The sequence below is a fragment of the Brassica oleracea genome, chromosome C1 (genome assembly GCF_000695525.1).
Source record: "Brassica oleracea var. oleracea cultivar TO1000 chromosome C1, BOL, whole genome shotgun sequence".
NCBI classification, from domain to species: Eukaryota; Viridiplantae; Streptophyta; class Magnoliopsida; order Brassicales; family Brassicaceae; genus Brassica; species Brassica oleracea.
Genome location: NC_027748.1, coordinates 2,316,705 through 2,333,156, shown reverse-complemented (window position 1 = coordinate 2,333,156; position 16,452 = coordinate 2,316,705). Strand labels below are relative to the sequence as shown.

At 34.6% G+C, this 16,452-nt stretch overlaps 4 protein-coding genes across 4 annotated transcripts in view; 2 read left to right on the top strand and 2 right to left on the bottom strand.

Annotated features, from left to right (window-relative positions):
* The first annotated feature begins 7,688 nt into the window (after positions 1-7,688).
* Positions 7,689-8,675, top strand: LOC106297560. Its single transcript, XM_013733777.1, has 3 exons — positions 7,689-7,943; positions 8,091-8,134; positions 8,286-8,675. Exons 1-3 carry the CDS (start codon positions 7,868-7,870, stop codon positions 8,400-8,402), a joined length of 237 nt encoding a protein of 78 aa, XP_013589231.1. The 5' UTR covers positions 7,689-7,867; the 3' UTR covers positions 8,403-8,675.
* A 1,711-nt stretch (positions 8,676-10,386) lies between these two features.
* LOC106327590 (30S ribosomal protein S16) lies at positions 10,387-11,561 on the bottom strand. The gene is made up of 3 exons (XM_013765771.1): positions 11,326-11,561; positions 11,210-11,255; positions 10,387-10,794 (listed from the first exon to the last, which is right to left on the bottom strand). The coding sequence occupies exons 1-3, from the start codon at positions 11,456-11,458 to the stop codon at positions 10,632-10,634; spliced, it is 342 nt and encodes a 113-aa protein (XP_013621225.1). The 5' UTR covers positions 11,459-11,561; the 3' UTR covers positions 10,387-10,631.
* A 635-nt stretch (positions 11,562-12,196) lies between these two features.
* On the bottom strand, positions 12,197-13,175 carry LOC106323935. The gene has a single exon (XM_013761981.1). It carries the CDS (start codon positions 13,130-13,132, stop codon positions 12,503-12,505), a length of 630 nt encoding a protein of 209 aa, XP_013617435.1. The 5' UTR covers positions 13,133-13,175; the 3' UTR covers positions 12,197-12,502.
* A 564-nt stretch (positions 13,176-13,739) lies between these two features.
* The window catches only part of LOC106324379 (squalene synthase-like), a 4,067-nt gene continuing 1,354 nt past the window's right edge, over positions 13,740-16,452 (top strand). Inside the window, exons 1-9 of the mRNA XM_013762357.1 lie at positions 13,740-13,925; positions 13,990-14,283; positions 15,059-15,101; positions 15,199-15,288; positions 15,381-15,456; positions 15,591-15,660; positions 15,791-15,940; positions 16,015-16,119; positions 16,226-16,372. Coding sequence (XP_013617811.1) covers positions 14,089-14,283; positions 15,059-15,101; positions 15,199-15,288; positions 15,381-15,456; positions 15,591-15,660; positions 15,791-15,940; positions 16,015-16,119; positions 16,226-16,372 — 876 coding nt within the window. The 5' untranslated portion in view covers positions 13,740-13,925; positions 13,990-14,088. The remainder of the gene's footprint in view (positions 13,926-13,989; positions 14,284-15,058; positions 15,102-15,198; positions 15,289-15,380; positions 15,457-15,590; positions 15,661-15,790; positions 15,941-16,014; positions 16,120-16,225; positions 16,373-16,452) is intronic.

The following is a 16,452-nucleotide window of genomic DNA, read 5'->3' as shown; positions in this document are numbered from 1 at the left end:
CCATTATAACATGATATAAATAATAGTAGAGGCGGTATACCGACCATTATAACAGGGTATAAATGATACAAATAAATTTTACCGAATCGCAGAGTGATCGTGCTGATAACGTGTTATAAAAGGAACTGGAATTTTATTGTATCGCGGGAATTTAAATAAGGGCAAAATTTATACCCGTAGATTTTATAACACTGATAGAAAGTGTTTATTATCGAGAGAAGAGAAGAGTGAATGATGATTTATAAACGATCGAATCGATCGTTTATATAGAAGTAGAATTTACTGTGCAAATAGTGCAGCGGACCCCACATCTTTTATATTTTTCAACGTTTTCGGCGCTGTCTCTATATGACTTTCATAACAAATTACACTTTTTTTTGGTTATTTGGCAAATAAGCCCTACTTTTATTATCTTTAATCAAGTACCTATATTTTATACTAGTATATAGTTTCTTGAGTGTTATTAGTAAACGACTTCAAAGTTTAAACCGTCATCATTAAAGTGAATAAAGATTTTAGCGCGTATAGACCAAAGTGTCAAAAACATGTATTTTTAGTTGTACGCTCCTGCCTTCTAGAACCCACCTACACAAACTAACTATCACATTTGAAGCTGGATCTTGATTAATTAAGATGTTTTCCTTTTTTCAGTCGGCTTATAGTCATTAAGAAAAGTTGCACGATCATTTATCTAACTAAATCTCATAACGAGTAATTTTGCAAAACATCCCTAGTTTCTTTCTTGTTTTGCTCATATAAATCCTCAGCGCTCTTAAATAAATTGTAGGAAAAATAATAATTATAGGGTCCTAAATTATACTACCAACGCCAAATTTAACAAAGTTATTTAATCTTCGAAAAGTGTGGGTATCTCCATTATAACAACGCCAAATTAAACATTTAGATATATTCATAAGAAGAGTTACAAAAGCTATAAATTTGACGAATCTATAGCTAGATGTTATGAGCGTTGTTAGGTTAATACTGAATGTTGGTTCTATATAATAATATTTTGGCGGTGTTGAATAGGTGAAATTGAAGAAAATTGTTTTTTTAATCATCGCAAAAATACAAAACACAGAATAATTGTAATGTATAAAAACTACTCAAATGTAAGGGTTTTCGTAACGCCGTATATGGCGTATTCTTGTAAAATATTTCCTTTTAAACTTATCTCTAGTGAATTTGGAAGGTTTTGATGTGTACTAAACTTCTTAGTATTTTCACGCATATTAAAAAAACACATTAAACTACCATAATAAATGTATTGTTTTCTATAATTTTCAATTTTCAATAACTTTTAACCAATAGTAATTCAATAAATTCAATTAATTTTTTTGAAATTTACAATTTTTTCATAGAAAACACAAAAAATACATCTTTCTGAAACAAACGTTTTTTCTAGAAAGTCTATCATTAAAGAACGGAGGGAGTATTTGATTTTACACGTCTAATATTTTAATTAATTTTCTTATCTCGAGTTTCTTTGTTTTCTAATTTTTTAATTTCAAAGTTCGATATATCACCAATTGAGCCATGCACCAGTACACTATAAAAAGAATGGCTATATTACATCGTGACTGATAATGGAGAATCCTATTCTATTATTTCCTGGCAGTATTATACTTTAGATGCTGCATAGTTTGTCTTGTATCCATTGATCACGGATGGTTCATTCATGAATATAACACATGGAAGCCTCTTTTATTTTTATATAAAAGAAGACCTCTATTTGATAATTACAATATTTTCTACCTTCGTTTCAAGTTTTGTATCCCTTCTTGAGAGTATCGTGCATGTATATCAAGACTCGAGAAATTAAAAAAAGGGCATCTTATGTTTTGATCTAGGCTACTAATAACATGGAAAAATGTATAGTTAATTGCTTAGTTTTTGTAGTTTTCGAAGATAACAAATTAAGACCAAAACGTAATTTAGGTAAAGGAGTTAATTGATATAATGATTTAGTTCCCGACATTATACTCTACATTATTTGTGCTTTATCGTACATTTCTATATGAAAAGTGAAGGAAAAATAAGATGGGCATACTGAAACTTAATTGGAAAACCTTAAGACATGCAAAGCTAGAATGACGAATACAACTAAAGTGTACACAAATGGGAGTGAACATTACGCATGTTGTAGGCAGCTAGCATTAATTTTATTGTGTTTTTATAAAAAAAAACATTTTGTACAAGTATGAACTCTCTCATTTTGATAAATGAAATTTGCATACGGCATACTTATCAGAAGAAAATATTCTTTATTCATTTCGGTACTTTGCAAATAAACATCTCCCATGTTAACCTTTTATGATAGAGGTTATTTCAAAGTTAGAAAACATAATAATTAATAAGTCGTAATCAATTATAAGAAATTTGTCATGTGCAAGCGACAATATTTGCCGGTACGTGACCTAAAAACACATGATGATCTACCGACTTCAATAGTAGATCTCCTAATTAAGTGCTTTTATAATTAACATTCTTTCTCTTAGATCTATTTGAAGAAACATAAATGAGAATCAGTTGGTTCATGTATACAATACCATGCTAGTAATACGTACAACAATTATAACCCAAGGTTCTTTTGGTCATAAAAAAATGAATATATCGTTTTGTGGAGTTAGAGTCAATGTCAAGAGTAGAGTTCATAGTCAATTTCGAGTTGGCTACTTCTTAACTAATTAAAGTGTCTTCTCACCGTTCTAACTTTTTCCGTTGATCGAAATTTTAATTATTCCCGGCGATCCATCTCCGCACTTATAGAGTACTATTGTCTTCTACAGTATAAAGGCACAGATTATGGGTTGGTTTGCGCGCTTAATCAAACTTGATTTACATTACTTTTCCGATCTTGTATCGACGGATCAAACTAAACGTTAAACATCTTCATTTGATCTACATTTTTTTTTTTTTTTTTTTGTTGGTAACTCTAGTATCTGGGCAGCCACATTCCCAACTATCTCCCCGTAGGGGGTCCAGCGCCCCAACGGAAGGAATGTTAAATCCGCTGTGGCCGGGACTCGAACTCGTGATGGCGGGCACCTCAGCTGAGGTTCCTATACCACCAGACCACAAGGCCCGGTTCATTTGATCTACATTATAGCTAAAAATACGCCAAACTGTTTACACAAATTTATCCGGGTAACAAAAAAAATTTCCTCGGGTATTCTTAAAGGATTCATATATATACTTTGGTTAGAATAAGAAAGAAGAGAGTGTAATAAGGAAGGAACGAAGAAAAAGCTTTAGGATTAAATAAAGAGAAATTTGCCAAAACGGAACAAAAAAATAGCACGGTTGTCCATTCGGTATAATACCATCATTAAGTTGTCTCTTTAGTATAATTTTTTTCATAATACCAAAACTAACCTTTGATTAATCAAATTAAATACATTAAACACAATTTAAAAGCTTAACTGAACTTTTAAAAGGAAAAAAATGTTTTAATTTAAAAGTTTTATTTTTTATTAAAAAGTTTAATAAAAATAAAAAGTTCACAAACATTTTAATTTTTTTTATAAAAACGAAACTATGTAAAACGTTTTTTATAATGTTTATTTAATGTTTTATTAAAAACTTTATTATAAAGTTTTATTTTTATTTTTATAAAGTTTATTTTTATTAAAGTTTATTAAAAACGTTTTACAAAGTTTTATTTTTATTTTTCTACAAACATTTTAAAAACGTTAAAATTAAATTATTGTTTTTTATTAAAAGGTTTAACAAAAAGGAAATAACTTCTTTTTTTTAAAAAAAAGTTTAATAAAAAGGAAAAAATGTTTTTGACAAGGTAAATCGATTGGCCGGCCTTTACCTCTGAGTTAGTCTCTTTCCAGCTTCTACAAGTTGGTTTCTCGGAGTTCAGCATCGCCCGCATACCCAGGACTAGGAACTTGCGTGATGATTCTCTCGCCAAGGAGGTGAGATCTAGTGGTGTTCTTTTTTCCCATATAGATCAGACTCAGCCGGACAGAGCGTCTCTTCGGAACGTCTCAAGACCGTCTACCACTTGATCTTGGAAGATGGGCGTCGACAAAGAAAAAAAGACAAGGTAAATCGACCTATACACATTTTAAGGAAGTTAGAATATTTTTAGCATATTTTCTTAACTGAAATTTCCTTAATTTTCGCAAAAAAACATGTTTTCTTATCCGTAAAAGACACTTTCTACTCTGTGTAGAACAATGACAAAAGCTCAGAATGCAATTTCTGCCTCATGTAGACATACGAGTAGTGTTTATATTTCGCATTCCGAGAATTTTGGAATATTTCGTAAAGTAGAAACTACATTATGGAGAAAAATAGATATCTTTACAATTAGTAGAATTCGCATTTCTCATATTTAGAATTTTAATTAAAAGTAGATTGTTCGTTCTCAAAAAGTAGATGAATTTGTATAATCTAAAATTCGTTTTTTACCGACCCATTTTCTATAGAAGACAAAATCTATTTTTAGTAGAACATAATTTAAATTTTTTATTTATTAAGTTTTTCAACTAAACAAAAATATAATTTTGTGTATATGAGTGTTTTATTAATTGTTTATATTTTTAACAATTTTTTTGATTCATAAAACTATTTATTTCATTAAATTTCAGAAATGGAAATGATAAAAGAGAGACAAAATAGACAAAAAAAGTTTTATACCAAGAAGACAACCATGCTATTTTTTTTTTTAGCAATTTTCCCTTAAATAAAGGGAGGAAACAAAACCCTCCAAAATAAAGAGGTGATCAAAAAACGTTTCTAGTTGTTATTGCTCACAGGCGACACGAAGTTAGTCTTTTGTCACCTAGTATCATGCATTTTTCTCGTATTGCAAAGGTTAGGTATTCAAAAGGTTGTCCAAATCATAACTTGTCGTTAGGGGTGGCGTTCGTTCGGGTACCCATTCGGGTTTGGATCGGGTATTTCGGATTTTCGGGTATTTCGGTATAGAGGTATAGAATCTGTTCGGATATTTCTATACTTTGGATCGGATTCACATATTTTTAGTTTGGATTCAGTTATTTCGGATCAAGTTCGGATATTTATATTTTGAAAGAAAAAAAACAAATTTTTTTTTTCAAATTTCTTGTATTTAAAAATATAACTTTCACTTAACTGATTTTTTTTTATTTTTTAATAGATTGAATGATTAACATATTTGGACATAACATTTTAAAACTAAAAAGACACTAATTTGGTTATTGTTTTTAAATTTCAGATGTAACTTTTGTTAGTTTTTAAACAAAAAATTTGACATGCATTTTAAGTGAGTAGTAAATCATTTTCTCCGCAATTATATATATATATATATATATATATATATTATGAACTTAAAGTATGTGTAGTATCAATATATAAATATTTTAAATAAAATGAGATATATAAAATAGAAATATAAGGTTAGTAATACATATGTTCGGATATCCATTCGAGTTCGGATATTACTCGTTCGGGTTCGGATATCCAATATCTCCTGATTTAATACTCGTTCAGGTATTTTGCTACTTCGGTTCAGATTTTTTGGATCGGGTTCGGATACGGGTTCGGGTATCGGATAAAATGTCCACTCCTAATTGTCGTCATCAACTATATTAGTATGATAAATTAGGGCAAAAGTATCATTAGAGTTCCGTAAGCGACTTTCCACATTTGATTAGTCCTTCAATAAGCCCCCACAATTGACCATATTATCAAATCATGCTACGAAGGTGATGGTGATTTAAAGACAAATTTTCTTTTTTTTTTCGATAATCTTTGATAACATTTTTTCCTTGATATCTTTCATCATTGCTTATAAGTCTAACTGATCTAGATGTTTTAGATTAGGATTATTTTTATTAAGACTTATTAGGTTATTTTTGTCAAATTTCTCACAACAGATTTGATCATAGGCTTCCAGGGCTTCTGAATCCTCAACAACTTTATAAAAGTTTTAGATTAATTGAGCTACATAACATTAACATCGAATGGGCCTCTATCCAGGGGTACAGATATCATCTTCCAAAATTGGGCTTCTAACTTATAAACATACCACCATGTTGGGAATGGGAGCTGCCTCAAATGCTTTATGTGGTTGATGATATAGGTGGTGCAATGTCTGAGAATATTACCTCTTTATGCCTCCAGTGTCGCTCAGTGAATCAAAGAGGATAGCAATTCAAATTCCTGACGCTCTTCAAGTTGCTTGAACATATACACAATCAAAGAATATATGTGTTACTCTCTTTCTTTTTGACAGCATCTACAATATAAAATATACAAGGTTCTTGTTTTTTGTTTTTTTTTTGTCAACTACAAGGTTCTTGTTCATATACCTTCTTTTAAGGTTTTTCCTGTCGCCAAAGTACCAGAGATCATCCTCCTCTAAGGTGCTGTTTACCATTTAGAGGATCCACTCTTTGATTTGTTTTTCGTCACTACCTTGTATTATAGATTTCTATATGAAAGAACGTTTCTTCATATCCTCAGTAGCAATCTGAAAATTTTCGTCTCAATAACATCTTCTTTGAATCACATCCTTAGTCATTAAACATTCTGGATTGTGCATTAGTCTTGAAACTTGCGTTCCAAGAAAAGCTAGATTGAAACTTTCGATATCTCTAAAATTACATTTTAGTTATTACTGACAACAATGAAATTTTTGTATTATAAGAAGAATAAGGCTTGATGTTTGGCCGATATTGAATACCTAGCCTTCAAGGATTCTACCATTATGGTGATTAGCCAATAGAGTTATAGTTGTTGCCTATCTCCAAATTAAACAATGAAGCTAGTGCTACTCATATTAAATAATCCAGCCACTAGCTTGGGCCTGTCGTGAAGGGTCAAACTCTATAAATTTCTTTGGTCCGAGTGGGAAGGAAAAACTCATCTAATTTAGAGTTAAACGATAAAGATATAGTTATAAACAGGGTTTGTTTTGTGTATCCTATTAAATGATGTGCATTCATACTTACTAGTTCAGTAAAATATTTGTGACAAAAACTGAAATTCAGAATGGTGAGAGTATGGTCATCATCCACTACATTATCTTTACATCCTACTTTAAGTGAAACCATAAGAAAATACGTCGAGAATTTATTATAGTGACGAATCAATCCATTAAAGCAAAGTTCAAACAACTTTGTTCTCTTCCCTTAATCTCAACCAGCAATCCATTTGAATTTGACACTTTGCATATACTAATTTAATTATTTATCTTAAAAGATTTATGACTCTTTACAATATACTCAGAGAATCCGATGAAAAATAGATTTTGACAACTGAAAATGCTTTCTTTTTCTTTAGCACGTAAATAATATCGGATATAGATGATGGTAATTCCCCAATTACTAGGCGTCATGATTGACCGATACCTCTAGTCTTCAAGGATTCTATAACACTGTGAATTTATGATGGTTTGGTAATTGAGTTATGGATTCATTCGAATGTTGCTTTCCTACAATTTAAAAAATAAATCTACTCATATTAAATAATTAATCCACTAACTTCTTTAGACTTATTGTGGCCAACAACAGGAAAGTGGTCTCCTTTCAACTTTTTCTTCAATCCCACCATTTCCATGAACAATTAATAAATAAACTCAAAAAGCATTAGGAGATATTTGCATTAATAATAAGATGATGGATAAACCAAATAGTGCCATTTTAAAGTTTTTATAACTAGTGCAATCTCATTATTAACACACAAAATAACCTCTAAAGGTTATTTTTTTATCTAAAGCGGAGTTAACTTGTCAGTGTTATTTCCTTAGAGATTTATATATAGTGGTAAGCCAGACGCATGAGCTTCTCTTTTTTGCAAGGTGTATAAGAGGCTAAGAGCACGTCAAACACGTTCATAAACTTGCCTTTTTCATAGAGAAAAGGAGAAGATGGGTTTACTGCCACTAATGAAGAAACTAGGTTTCGTCTTTCTTCTTGTTTCAGCTTTTGCTCTCTCTTCTGCAGGTTTGTTTCTTACCCCTAGCTCTACATATTTATATATACTTCGTTTGCAGCTTTTCACAGCAGCTTCGTGTGCGTATTAATAAGTAAGATTAATACTTGTGCTGCACATGTGCATTTCTAAACAAATCGCTTCATTATTTTTTGTAGGCCGACCATCCATTCTAATCTATAGCCAAGACGATAATCAGGAGGTTAGTCGTTTATAGTTGCCAACTAACATGCGTTGTATATATATGGTTATTATTCCTAAAGCAAAATATGTTTCAAGAATTAATTAGAAGATTTCAAGAATTACTACTAGGATGATACGTTGGTGAATAAGTATGTTCTATATGTGGACAGTTGGTAGAAAGGATACATGAACATGAGAGAATACTGAGGATGAATTCAAGAGACTATGGTCACTTCAGTCCTACACCAAGGCTCGTCAGGCCTCCTTTCAAGCTTATTCCCAACTGATCATGATTCATATTATGGAGCAACTTTATAGATGTCGACTTTGTGAGATGTACGATATATATATACCTAAAGACTAACACTGCATGTTATCATTTAAGTTTGAAGATATGTTATGTAGTAAGCGATTCTATAGTCTTTGGGGTGTGAAATTGGTGAAAGTGCATGTCACTTTTTATCACTACAATATATGGTTTGGTTATCATGCAATATTGCAATTAATGGATGTATTGTAGAGAAGATCCCACGTCAGAAATATGAAAGAGACTTGAGTAATATATAAGGGATTTAGGTCAATCCACTAATTGCCAATTGATTTTAAGTTGGAAGCCTATGAAACTTATCATGGTATCAGAGCTAAGTTTCGATACCCTGACCCATTAATCCGGTCCGGACAGTGGCCTGATCATCTCATTAGCTGATGGCCCATAGAAGGCTCAGTTCCGCTGAGATCGCTAGAAAATACAGTATGGTTTCGGAGGGGGTATGATGGATTCTGCGAGATTAATGGTTACACGCACCATTATCTCGAGAGAAGGTATTGGAGAGAAGATCCTACATCGGAAATATGAAAGAGACTTGAGTAATATATAAAGGACTTGGGTCAATCCACTAATTGCCAATTAGTTTGAAGTTGGAAGCACAAGAAAGATGATAAGTCATTAAGGAGATATATTTGCTTACTAGGTCACTATGTATGTATATTCCCTTAATGGAAGCTTCCACTAAAGTTCTAAATCTCATGATTGTTATATTGTTGTGCCAAAATAAATAAACCATGGAATATCTTCTGCTTCAATATGCTGAAACACAAAAATAAACGTCTTGATATAAACGTGTATATATATAAGCAATTTATTCACAAAAAAACATAGTATTAAATAATAGATAAATCTACTCAAATTGCTTTTAATGAATTATAAATGTTTTATATGAATTATGCAATTTGTTTTATCAACTAATTTTGGCGAAAATCAGTTTCTTTGAAAATCAGTATCTTAATATAATTTAACATCTAAAAGGGATACACATTGTTTACGTTCATCCCTTCCAAAATAAAATAGACTTAGATATGAATTAATATTAGCTCAAGTCTACCTCTAAACAAACATTAATTAATACCATACCGCATGCGTTTAATTACAGGAAACCAGGATTAATGTTCGCCTCTTGCAGTTCTCAAAATTCATTCCACCCATATTGTATTTGGTCCCGGGTGACCTAACCTCACTTATATTTTCTTACACAAAAGAATGTTTTCTTTATACAAATAATTTTTAAAAAACTTCTTCTCTAACCAACTTTCTTCAACTACAGAATTGAGACTGATCATAACATCACTCATACCTACTCTTTATTCACCCCCCATCCATTTCTTTCTTATTCAAGATACAAAATCATGCATACCAACTGTGAAGAACCTATCATGTTTTGGTGACTCCCAGGGTTCACATACTCTAGTTCAGCTCCGGGGATGGCATGCTCGTAAATATCCACCCCCGGGAAAGCTGTTTGTAACTTGTACGCCTCACTGGTAGACCATACATTGCGAAATTTGAAGCCCTAGAGTCAAAAACACACTACGTACCACCACTAATCTTGAACTCCCCCCACAACCATCCATCTAACCACCCTAGACCATGCCATGATCCGGTTTAATTAGTCTGGTCTTGCGAAAACTCCTGAGCTCGATCTTCATCCTCGTATATTCTTCCACCATCGGCTTCCATAAACTAACATACGCATTTATAAACCAGTTTTAAACCTTATACAAATGAGCTGCTCTATTTTCTTTCATTTTTTGTTATTTTTCTATTTTTTTTAATCTTGAGAGCTCTATGAAGAGCTTTTCCTTTTCTCTGCAGATGCTTGCCCCAATTTTTGCTCTGGATACGCTTAAAATTATCCTTTCATAAGAGCAAAAACTAAACATCCTTTTCTCATTTGGCAAGACTAAAATTTTTCCAAAATCAAAATCAAAATAATATTTTCTATTATGGGCTTATATCCAATTTAAGAAAAATATGGGCTTATATTACCAAAGCCCATTTGATCATAGTATGCTACAAAGTACAAACCCATAATGAGAATTCACCAAACTTCTTTATCCAGAAATACAACAAAAAGACCAAACATATTATCTTATCCAGAATACAACAAAAAGACGAAACATAACATCAAACTCCTTTGACATAGACACACTTAGCTCTTTGCTCATAACACCCACACTCATTAGTTCAAGATCTCACCTGTGATGGGTGAAACATGGTGGTTCGTGGACTGCTGTCCGTTCTTGGAACCTCTGACAACCATAGACTTTGGAGGAATCAAACCGGCCCTGAAAAGCATGTTTTCGACCGAGTCCGTTGGTTGAGCTCCAACCGATAACCAGTACCTGCATAGGGAAAAAGATCAGAGATAAATCATATGCAAGAGAGAATCGATTTCTTCCAACATCTGCGCTTTGGAAGATACAATTTGCAATCAGACAAAGCAAAATAAAAAATAAAAAAATAAAAAATCAAAGGCCTAAAGGGAAGATGATAGTTATCCATGACTAGAGAAAACTATATTAAAGAAAAAACAGAGACACTCCTAGTGAATGATGCATTAGGTATTTAGGTGTAGAGACAAAAGAACTTTAATGTCATCATTTTATGGTTGGTACTTGTTACATTAGAGAGTATACAATCTAATGCATCAAATTATCTAGATGGTGTCAAGGCTGTTTCATCCATATCAAATTATCACATCTTAATAATCCTTAAATATACAGGCGAACAGGAAAAATGAAGAAGGTAGAATCATACTTGATTCTGTCGAATTTGAGGCTCACTCTGTTCGCATCCTCCTTCCCTGAACAGATTACAAAAGTTAATTCATGTAAGCATAGACGTAGAAAGTAAAATAAGAAGATGATTCGAACCTTGCAGTGGATCATAAAACCCTAACACCTCGATTTGTTTGCCGTCCCTCCTCGATTTGTCATCGGCGGCGACTACGCGATAGAAGGGACGGTGTTTACAACCGAAACGCGCGAGCCTTATCTTCACCGTCATTTCTACTGCTTGGAAACTGAGGAGAAAGAAGAGTAAGGTTTTAAGCTTGGGGTCTGTGTGAGTTTCATCACACCCCTTATCCGCACATTCTATCTATATCCCATGGGGAAAAGCTAAACAACGTGCCGTTTCATTTCCTTAGAAACGGCATGCCTTGCTTATTCCATGGGCTATATATCTGGGGCCAGACAATTTGAACTAATAGCCCATATAATGTGATTTTTTTTATTATATAGGCCCTCGATATTATGATTCGGATTATACAGCACAGATATTAGATTTGGATTTGCAAATATTTTTAAGAAAATTTCATTTTTTCATTTTTATTTATGATCCACCAACTTTCCGATCAGTTGTTCATTGATTCCAGCCAGAATATTCCTAATTTTGAGATATATATTTTCAGAGAAATCAGATTTGTTGGTATCCACCCACATTCGGATTACAAGTTCTTCATTGCGTCATTAATCCGAGTCTGGGGGACGTATCAGGCTCGCATTGACTGACAGCCATAAATTTTTAGAGGCATCGTATCAAGCAAGCTACGTTCAGGCTCACATTGCAACAGTACAACTTTTTAAAAGATGCTTTTCAAGACAATTTATTACTCAAGACATGAAAGTTATCTCAAACCTCAACCACACATGTCGAGACTCAGAGTGATGCGTACATCCTACGAGAACGACTCTTCAAGCAAGCGACGTTCACAAGTTTAACAAGCTCACAAAGATAACCAGATTAACCACCACCAAACATAAAGATTAGATAACACTCAGATTATCCATTTGAATCCAACATTAGTTAAAGATGCAAATGCAAGATCCATAACCTGATGACCTCTGATAAAAGATGTGATCCATGTACAATGAAAGTTTCAGAGGAATCAGATTTTACTTAAAATCAAATGACAAAGCAATTGAACTACCATTTACACATCAACCAACCAAGAAACTGATGAAATTCTAAAGCGGACACGTACTAAATCATCCATGACTATGACTAAGGTTCTTGATTATTGAAGAAACGAAACTTTGGAATCAACGATCAGCACTTGAACTTGAGGCCGAGACCACCATGCTTACCGCGAACGCAACCATACGGAGACGTCTTCGAGGTCAAGACCTTCGCGATCGCTCGTTTCCCGAGTTTCCTCATCCTCTGCCTCCCCAGCTTCTTACACACGCTACGCGGCACCAGCTCCTCGTCGAGATCATACGAATCGTCGTAGTACTCGCCGTCGTCAGCAACGTGATCGCTGTCGCCGCCGCCGTCATCGTAACAGACACCGCGATTAGCGTAATCTCCCAGCGTAATACCGAATGAATAGGTGGAGCCTCCGCGGAGCAGCACCATCCGCCGCTGAGCCCATCGGAGATGCTTATCGTCGACTTGATCGCTAACGACATCGTCACCGTCGAGAACCAGATCCGCGGGGAGTTCGCCATCATCGTCAGTCACAGGGAGAGTCTGAGGCGGCGGAGAGATGACAAAGGAAGCGTCGTCGTCGAGAGATATGACGTCGTCGTCGGAAAGACTGTCGACGGAGAAGGAATCGTCGGAGTACTCGCCGTCGGAGGGGTTAACAACTTCCCAGAGATCGAGATCGAGTTCGAGATCGTCATCGTGGTTGAGAACGAGAGGAGAAATGGTGATAACCCTGGATCGATTCGCCATTTCTTCGAGATTAGTTTTCTTTTGATTGATTTTTTCTAATGAGGAAGTTACCTCCTTTAATAGAGGCAAAAGCGGAGAGAACCCACCGTGTGTTAACGTGTGGCGATTGGTAGTTTCAACTGTGGAGGATACGTAACTGAAGCCAATTAGTTTTCGCCACGTCGTCTTTCTTGTGCCATGTCAGCGTGCTATCAGAGTTGGCGGTGTGAAAAAATTAGTAACTGGAACTGTAATTCGATCTCATCCACTAATGGTACGAATTACGAATATACCATTTCTGATTCAACAGAAAAAATATATCTTTTTTTTTTGGCTTTTATTTAATTTGATCGTTGATAATTTTGTTTACATATTAAACTCAAAAATTTCTAAATCTGTTTTCTTGACACTTTTCTTAAATTCAAACCACTACATATTTTAACAAAGAAAAACATTTTATAATATCACAAAACGACTTGAACGTTCTTGTTGGGCCTTGGCTTTATAAATGAATAGGTTTATAGTAAGCCCAAGTCCATCACAAATTACTCTTCTTTACTAGTTTGATTTTCTTGTCGGCTTTGTTCTAGCTTATACAATAAGCAAAAGGGCCCGTTTCTTCCTGCACGAGTTTTCATGCCAACAAGTTTTTTTATTCTTCGAATAAACATAAAAAATGTGAACCCTTGTGAGTTGTATAGCTCTAGGAAAGCAAGAGTCCTTCGTTCTCATCGATGAATGAATAAACTAAACCATTAAAATATATCCTAAATTAGAATATCCGCTGGACGAATCAGATCGATCCACATAGCAGGTGAGGGGACTCCTGCATTTTCTCCCATTTTCTTAAACCGTCTCTGACTCTCAGATCGTCGCAGGAAACAAGTCGTTGCGTTTGCGTTCGTTCGCCAACGAATCATACATTGTTATTGTCACTGAGACGCCGTCGAAAAGGAGATCGTTGGGATTCTGAAACGATGGGGAGCTTGGGGACGTTACTGAGGTATCCGGATGATATATACCCGCTCCTGAAGATGAAGCGAGCGATCGAGAGAGCGGAGAAGCAGATCCCGCCTGAGCCACACTGGGGCTTCTGCTACTCAATGCTCCACAAGGTTTCTCGCAGCTTCTCTCTCGTTATCCAGCAGCTACGTCCCGAGCTTCGTAACGCTGTACGTTTTCTTCTCTCTCACTCTCTCGATCGGTTACATGTGTGTGTGAGTGTATACGTATACGGTGCTTGGTCAGTCAACGCATTTATGTTCATGTTTTCGATCATTTGTTTATTCAGTAAAATCGATAGACATTGAATGTACCCATGGGGGATTGATTATATGTTAGAACTTATTTCTGCAGATTGGTGTAAATTAGTTTTTAGATTATATCTTGAGCTCGCTAGTAGGCGCTTTTATAGTCCCTCTTCGTTTACTTGTCGCGCGACTTACGATCTGCGACTAAGATTATTGTACGTTTACGTGTTGGGCGACGCGACATGCCGTCTGCGACCAGTCGCGCGATCAAAATTTTCTTAAGTTTTAGCCGCTGTTTTTTCGGACGACTTGAATCGAAACTTGTGATTGGTCGTGCGATCACTCGCGCCAGATCAAAACGAACAACAAACTGCGACACAGGTCGCATGTTGTACGATAGGTAAACGAACAGGGCCATAGAAGATTATTGTTTAAGACCAATTTTTTGAATGTGTAGTTGCGATTTTTAGAATACTGAGCTGCAGTAAATGTAAATGGAGATTGTTTTATTCAACTAGGAATCTATTTGTTTCTTATATACGTTTGTTACCTCATTTGAAGCTTTAAAGGGACGTGTGACGCATAGAAGAATGTTTTAAGTTGTTTATAACGTCTCCACGTATCTTGATTCCTTCACATGCCAGCTGTGTCCAATTTTTCAGTATCTCATATTCAGTTGTCTTTTGTATTTGTATAGGTGTGCGTGTTCTACTTGGTTCTTCGAGCTCTTGATACTGTCGGTTAGTGTTTCTTAAAACATTCCTTGGTCATATTAGATCCATCTTCCTTAGTCATGCTCCTGCGGCTAATATTATTTTTTTTTTTTTGGTACTACAGAGGATGACACAAGTATACCAACGGATGAAAAGCTGCCCATCCTGATTGCTTTCCACCGTCACATATACGATACTGACTGGCACTATTCATGCAAGTTTATCGAGTCTCTTAATCTTTATCTTTCATATGCTATTAATATTTTTTACTGTTTAACTTACAGATTTTACTTTTTTTAATTATAGGTGGTACGAATGAGTACAAGGTTTTGATGGACCAATTTCACCATGTTTCTGCAGCATTTTTGGAACTTGATAAAGGGTTAGTTCTCATGTTTTGCCTATACACTTCTGTTCTATTTTATCGTTTTTCTGCTCATATTGTTACTGAATTGTTGGAAGTCTAATCTGCTTTCTGACTATACTAATTTATGTCTTATACCTTGGTATATGAAGGTATCAAGAGGCTATCGAGGAAATAACCAAAAGAATGGGTGCGGGAATGGCCAAGTTTATCTGCCAGGAGGTTTGTCATACAATCATCTTCGTTGCTCTCAGTTTCATTTAGAATCTTTAAAATATCAACACTTATTGTCGTGTTTCGTGAAGAACTGAAATGATTTGTGTAGTAATCCAGTTTTCCCTGTTACACGCAGGTAGAAACTGTTGATGACTACGATGAGTACTGCCACTATGTTGCTGGGCTTGTGGGTTTAGGTCTGTCTAAACTCTTCCTCGCTTCAGGATCAGAAGTTCTGACTCCAGATTGGGATCATATTTCCAATTCAATGGGTTTATTTCTTCAGGTACAACAATGTATTATGACACGTACAGTGTATTTCAAATACTTCATAGATCATAACATTGATCTTATTTGCAGAAAACAAACATTATTAGAGATTATCTTGAGGACATCAATGAGATACCAGAGTCCCGCATGTTTTGGCCTCGTAAGATTTGGGGCAAATATGCTGACAAGCTAGAGGTGCATATATACCATTTCTCAACCTCTCATCTCAGGTCGGATGTTACCCATGTTGAGCATTTTCTAACAACGTTCTTCCTTTTTTGGTGAACTATTCCCAATGCAGGACTTAAAATACGAGGAGAATTCGACGAAAGCAGTGAACTGCTTGAATGAAATGGTCACCAATGCCTTGACGCATATTGAAGATTGCTTGAAGTACATGGCTGCGTTGCGTGATCCTTCTATATTTCGGTTCTGTGCCATTCCCCAGGTCAGAGAAATAAATATCACATATTTGGTTTGCATATCTAAAACTTTACTTTGCTAAAAAAAAAAAAAAAAAAAAAACTT

Coding starts and splice junctions, on each gene's coding strand:
- LOC106297560 (XM_013733777.1), top strand. CDS start 7,868: ATGGGTTTACTGCCACTAATGAAGAAACTAGGTTTCGTCTTTCTTCTT. Junction 7,944..8,090: donor TTTTGCTCTCTCTTCTGCAG/GTTTGTTTCTTA, acceptor TATTTTTTGTAG/GCCGACCATCCATTCTAATC. Junction 8,135..8,285: donor GCCAAGACGATAATCAGGAG/GTTAGTCGTTTA, acceptor ATATGTGGACAG/TTGGTAGAAAGGATACATGA.
- LOC106323935 (XM_013761981.1), bottom strand. CDS start 13,132: ATGGCGAATCGATCCAGGGTTATCACCATTTCTCCTCTCGTTCTCAAC.
- LOC106327590 (XM_013765771.1), bottom strand. CDS start 11,458: ATGACGGTGAAGATAAGGCTCGCGCGTTTCGGTTGTAAACACCGTCCC. Junction 11,256..11,325: donor GTTTTATGATCCACTGCAAG/GTTCGAATCATC, acceptor TAATCTGTTCAG/GGAAGGAGGATGCGAACAGA. Junction 10,795..11,209: donor CTCAAATTCGACAGAATCAA/GTATGATTCTAC, acceptor TTCCCTATGCAG/GTACTGGTTATCGGTTGGAG.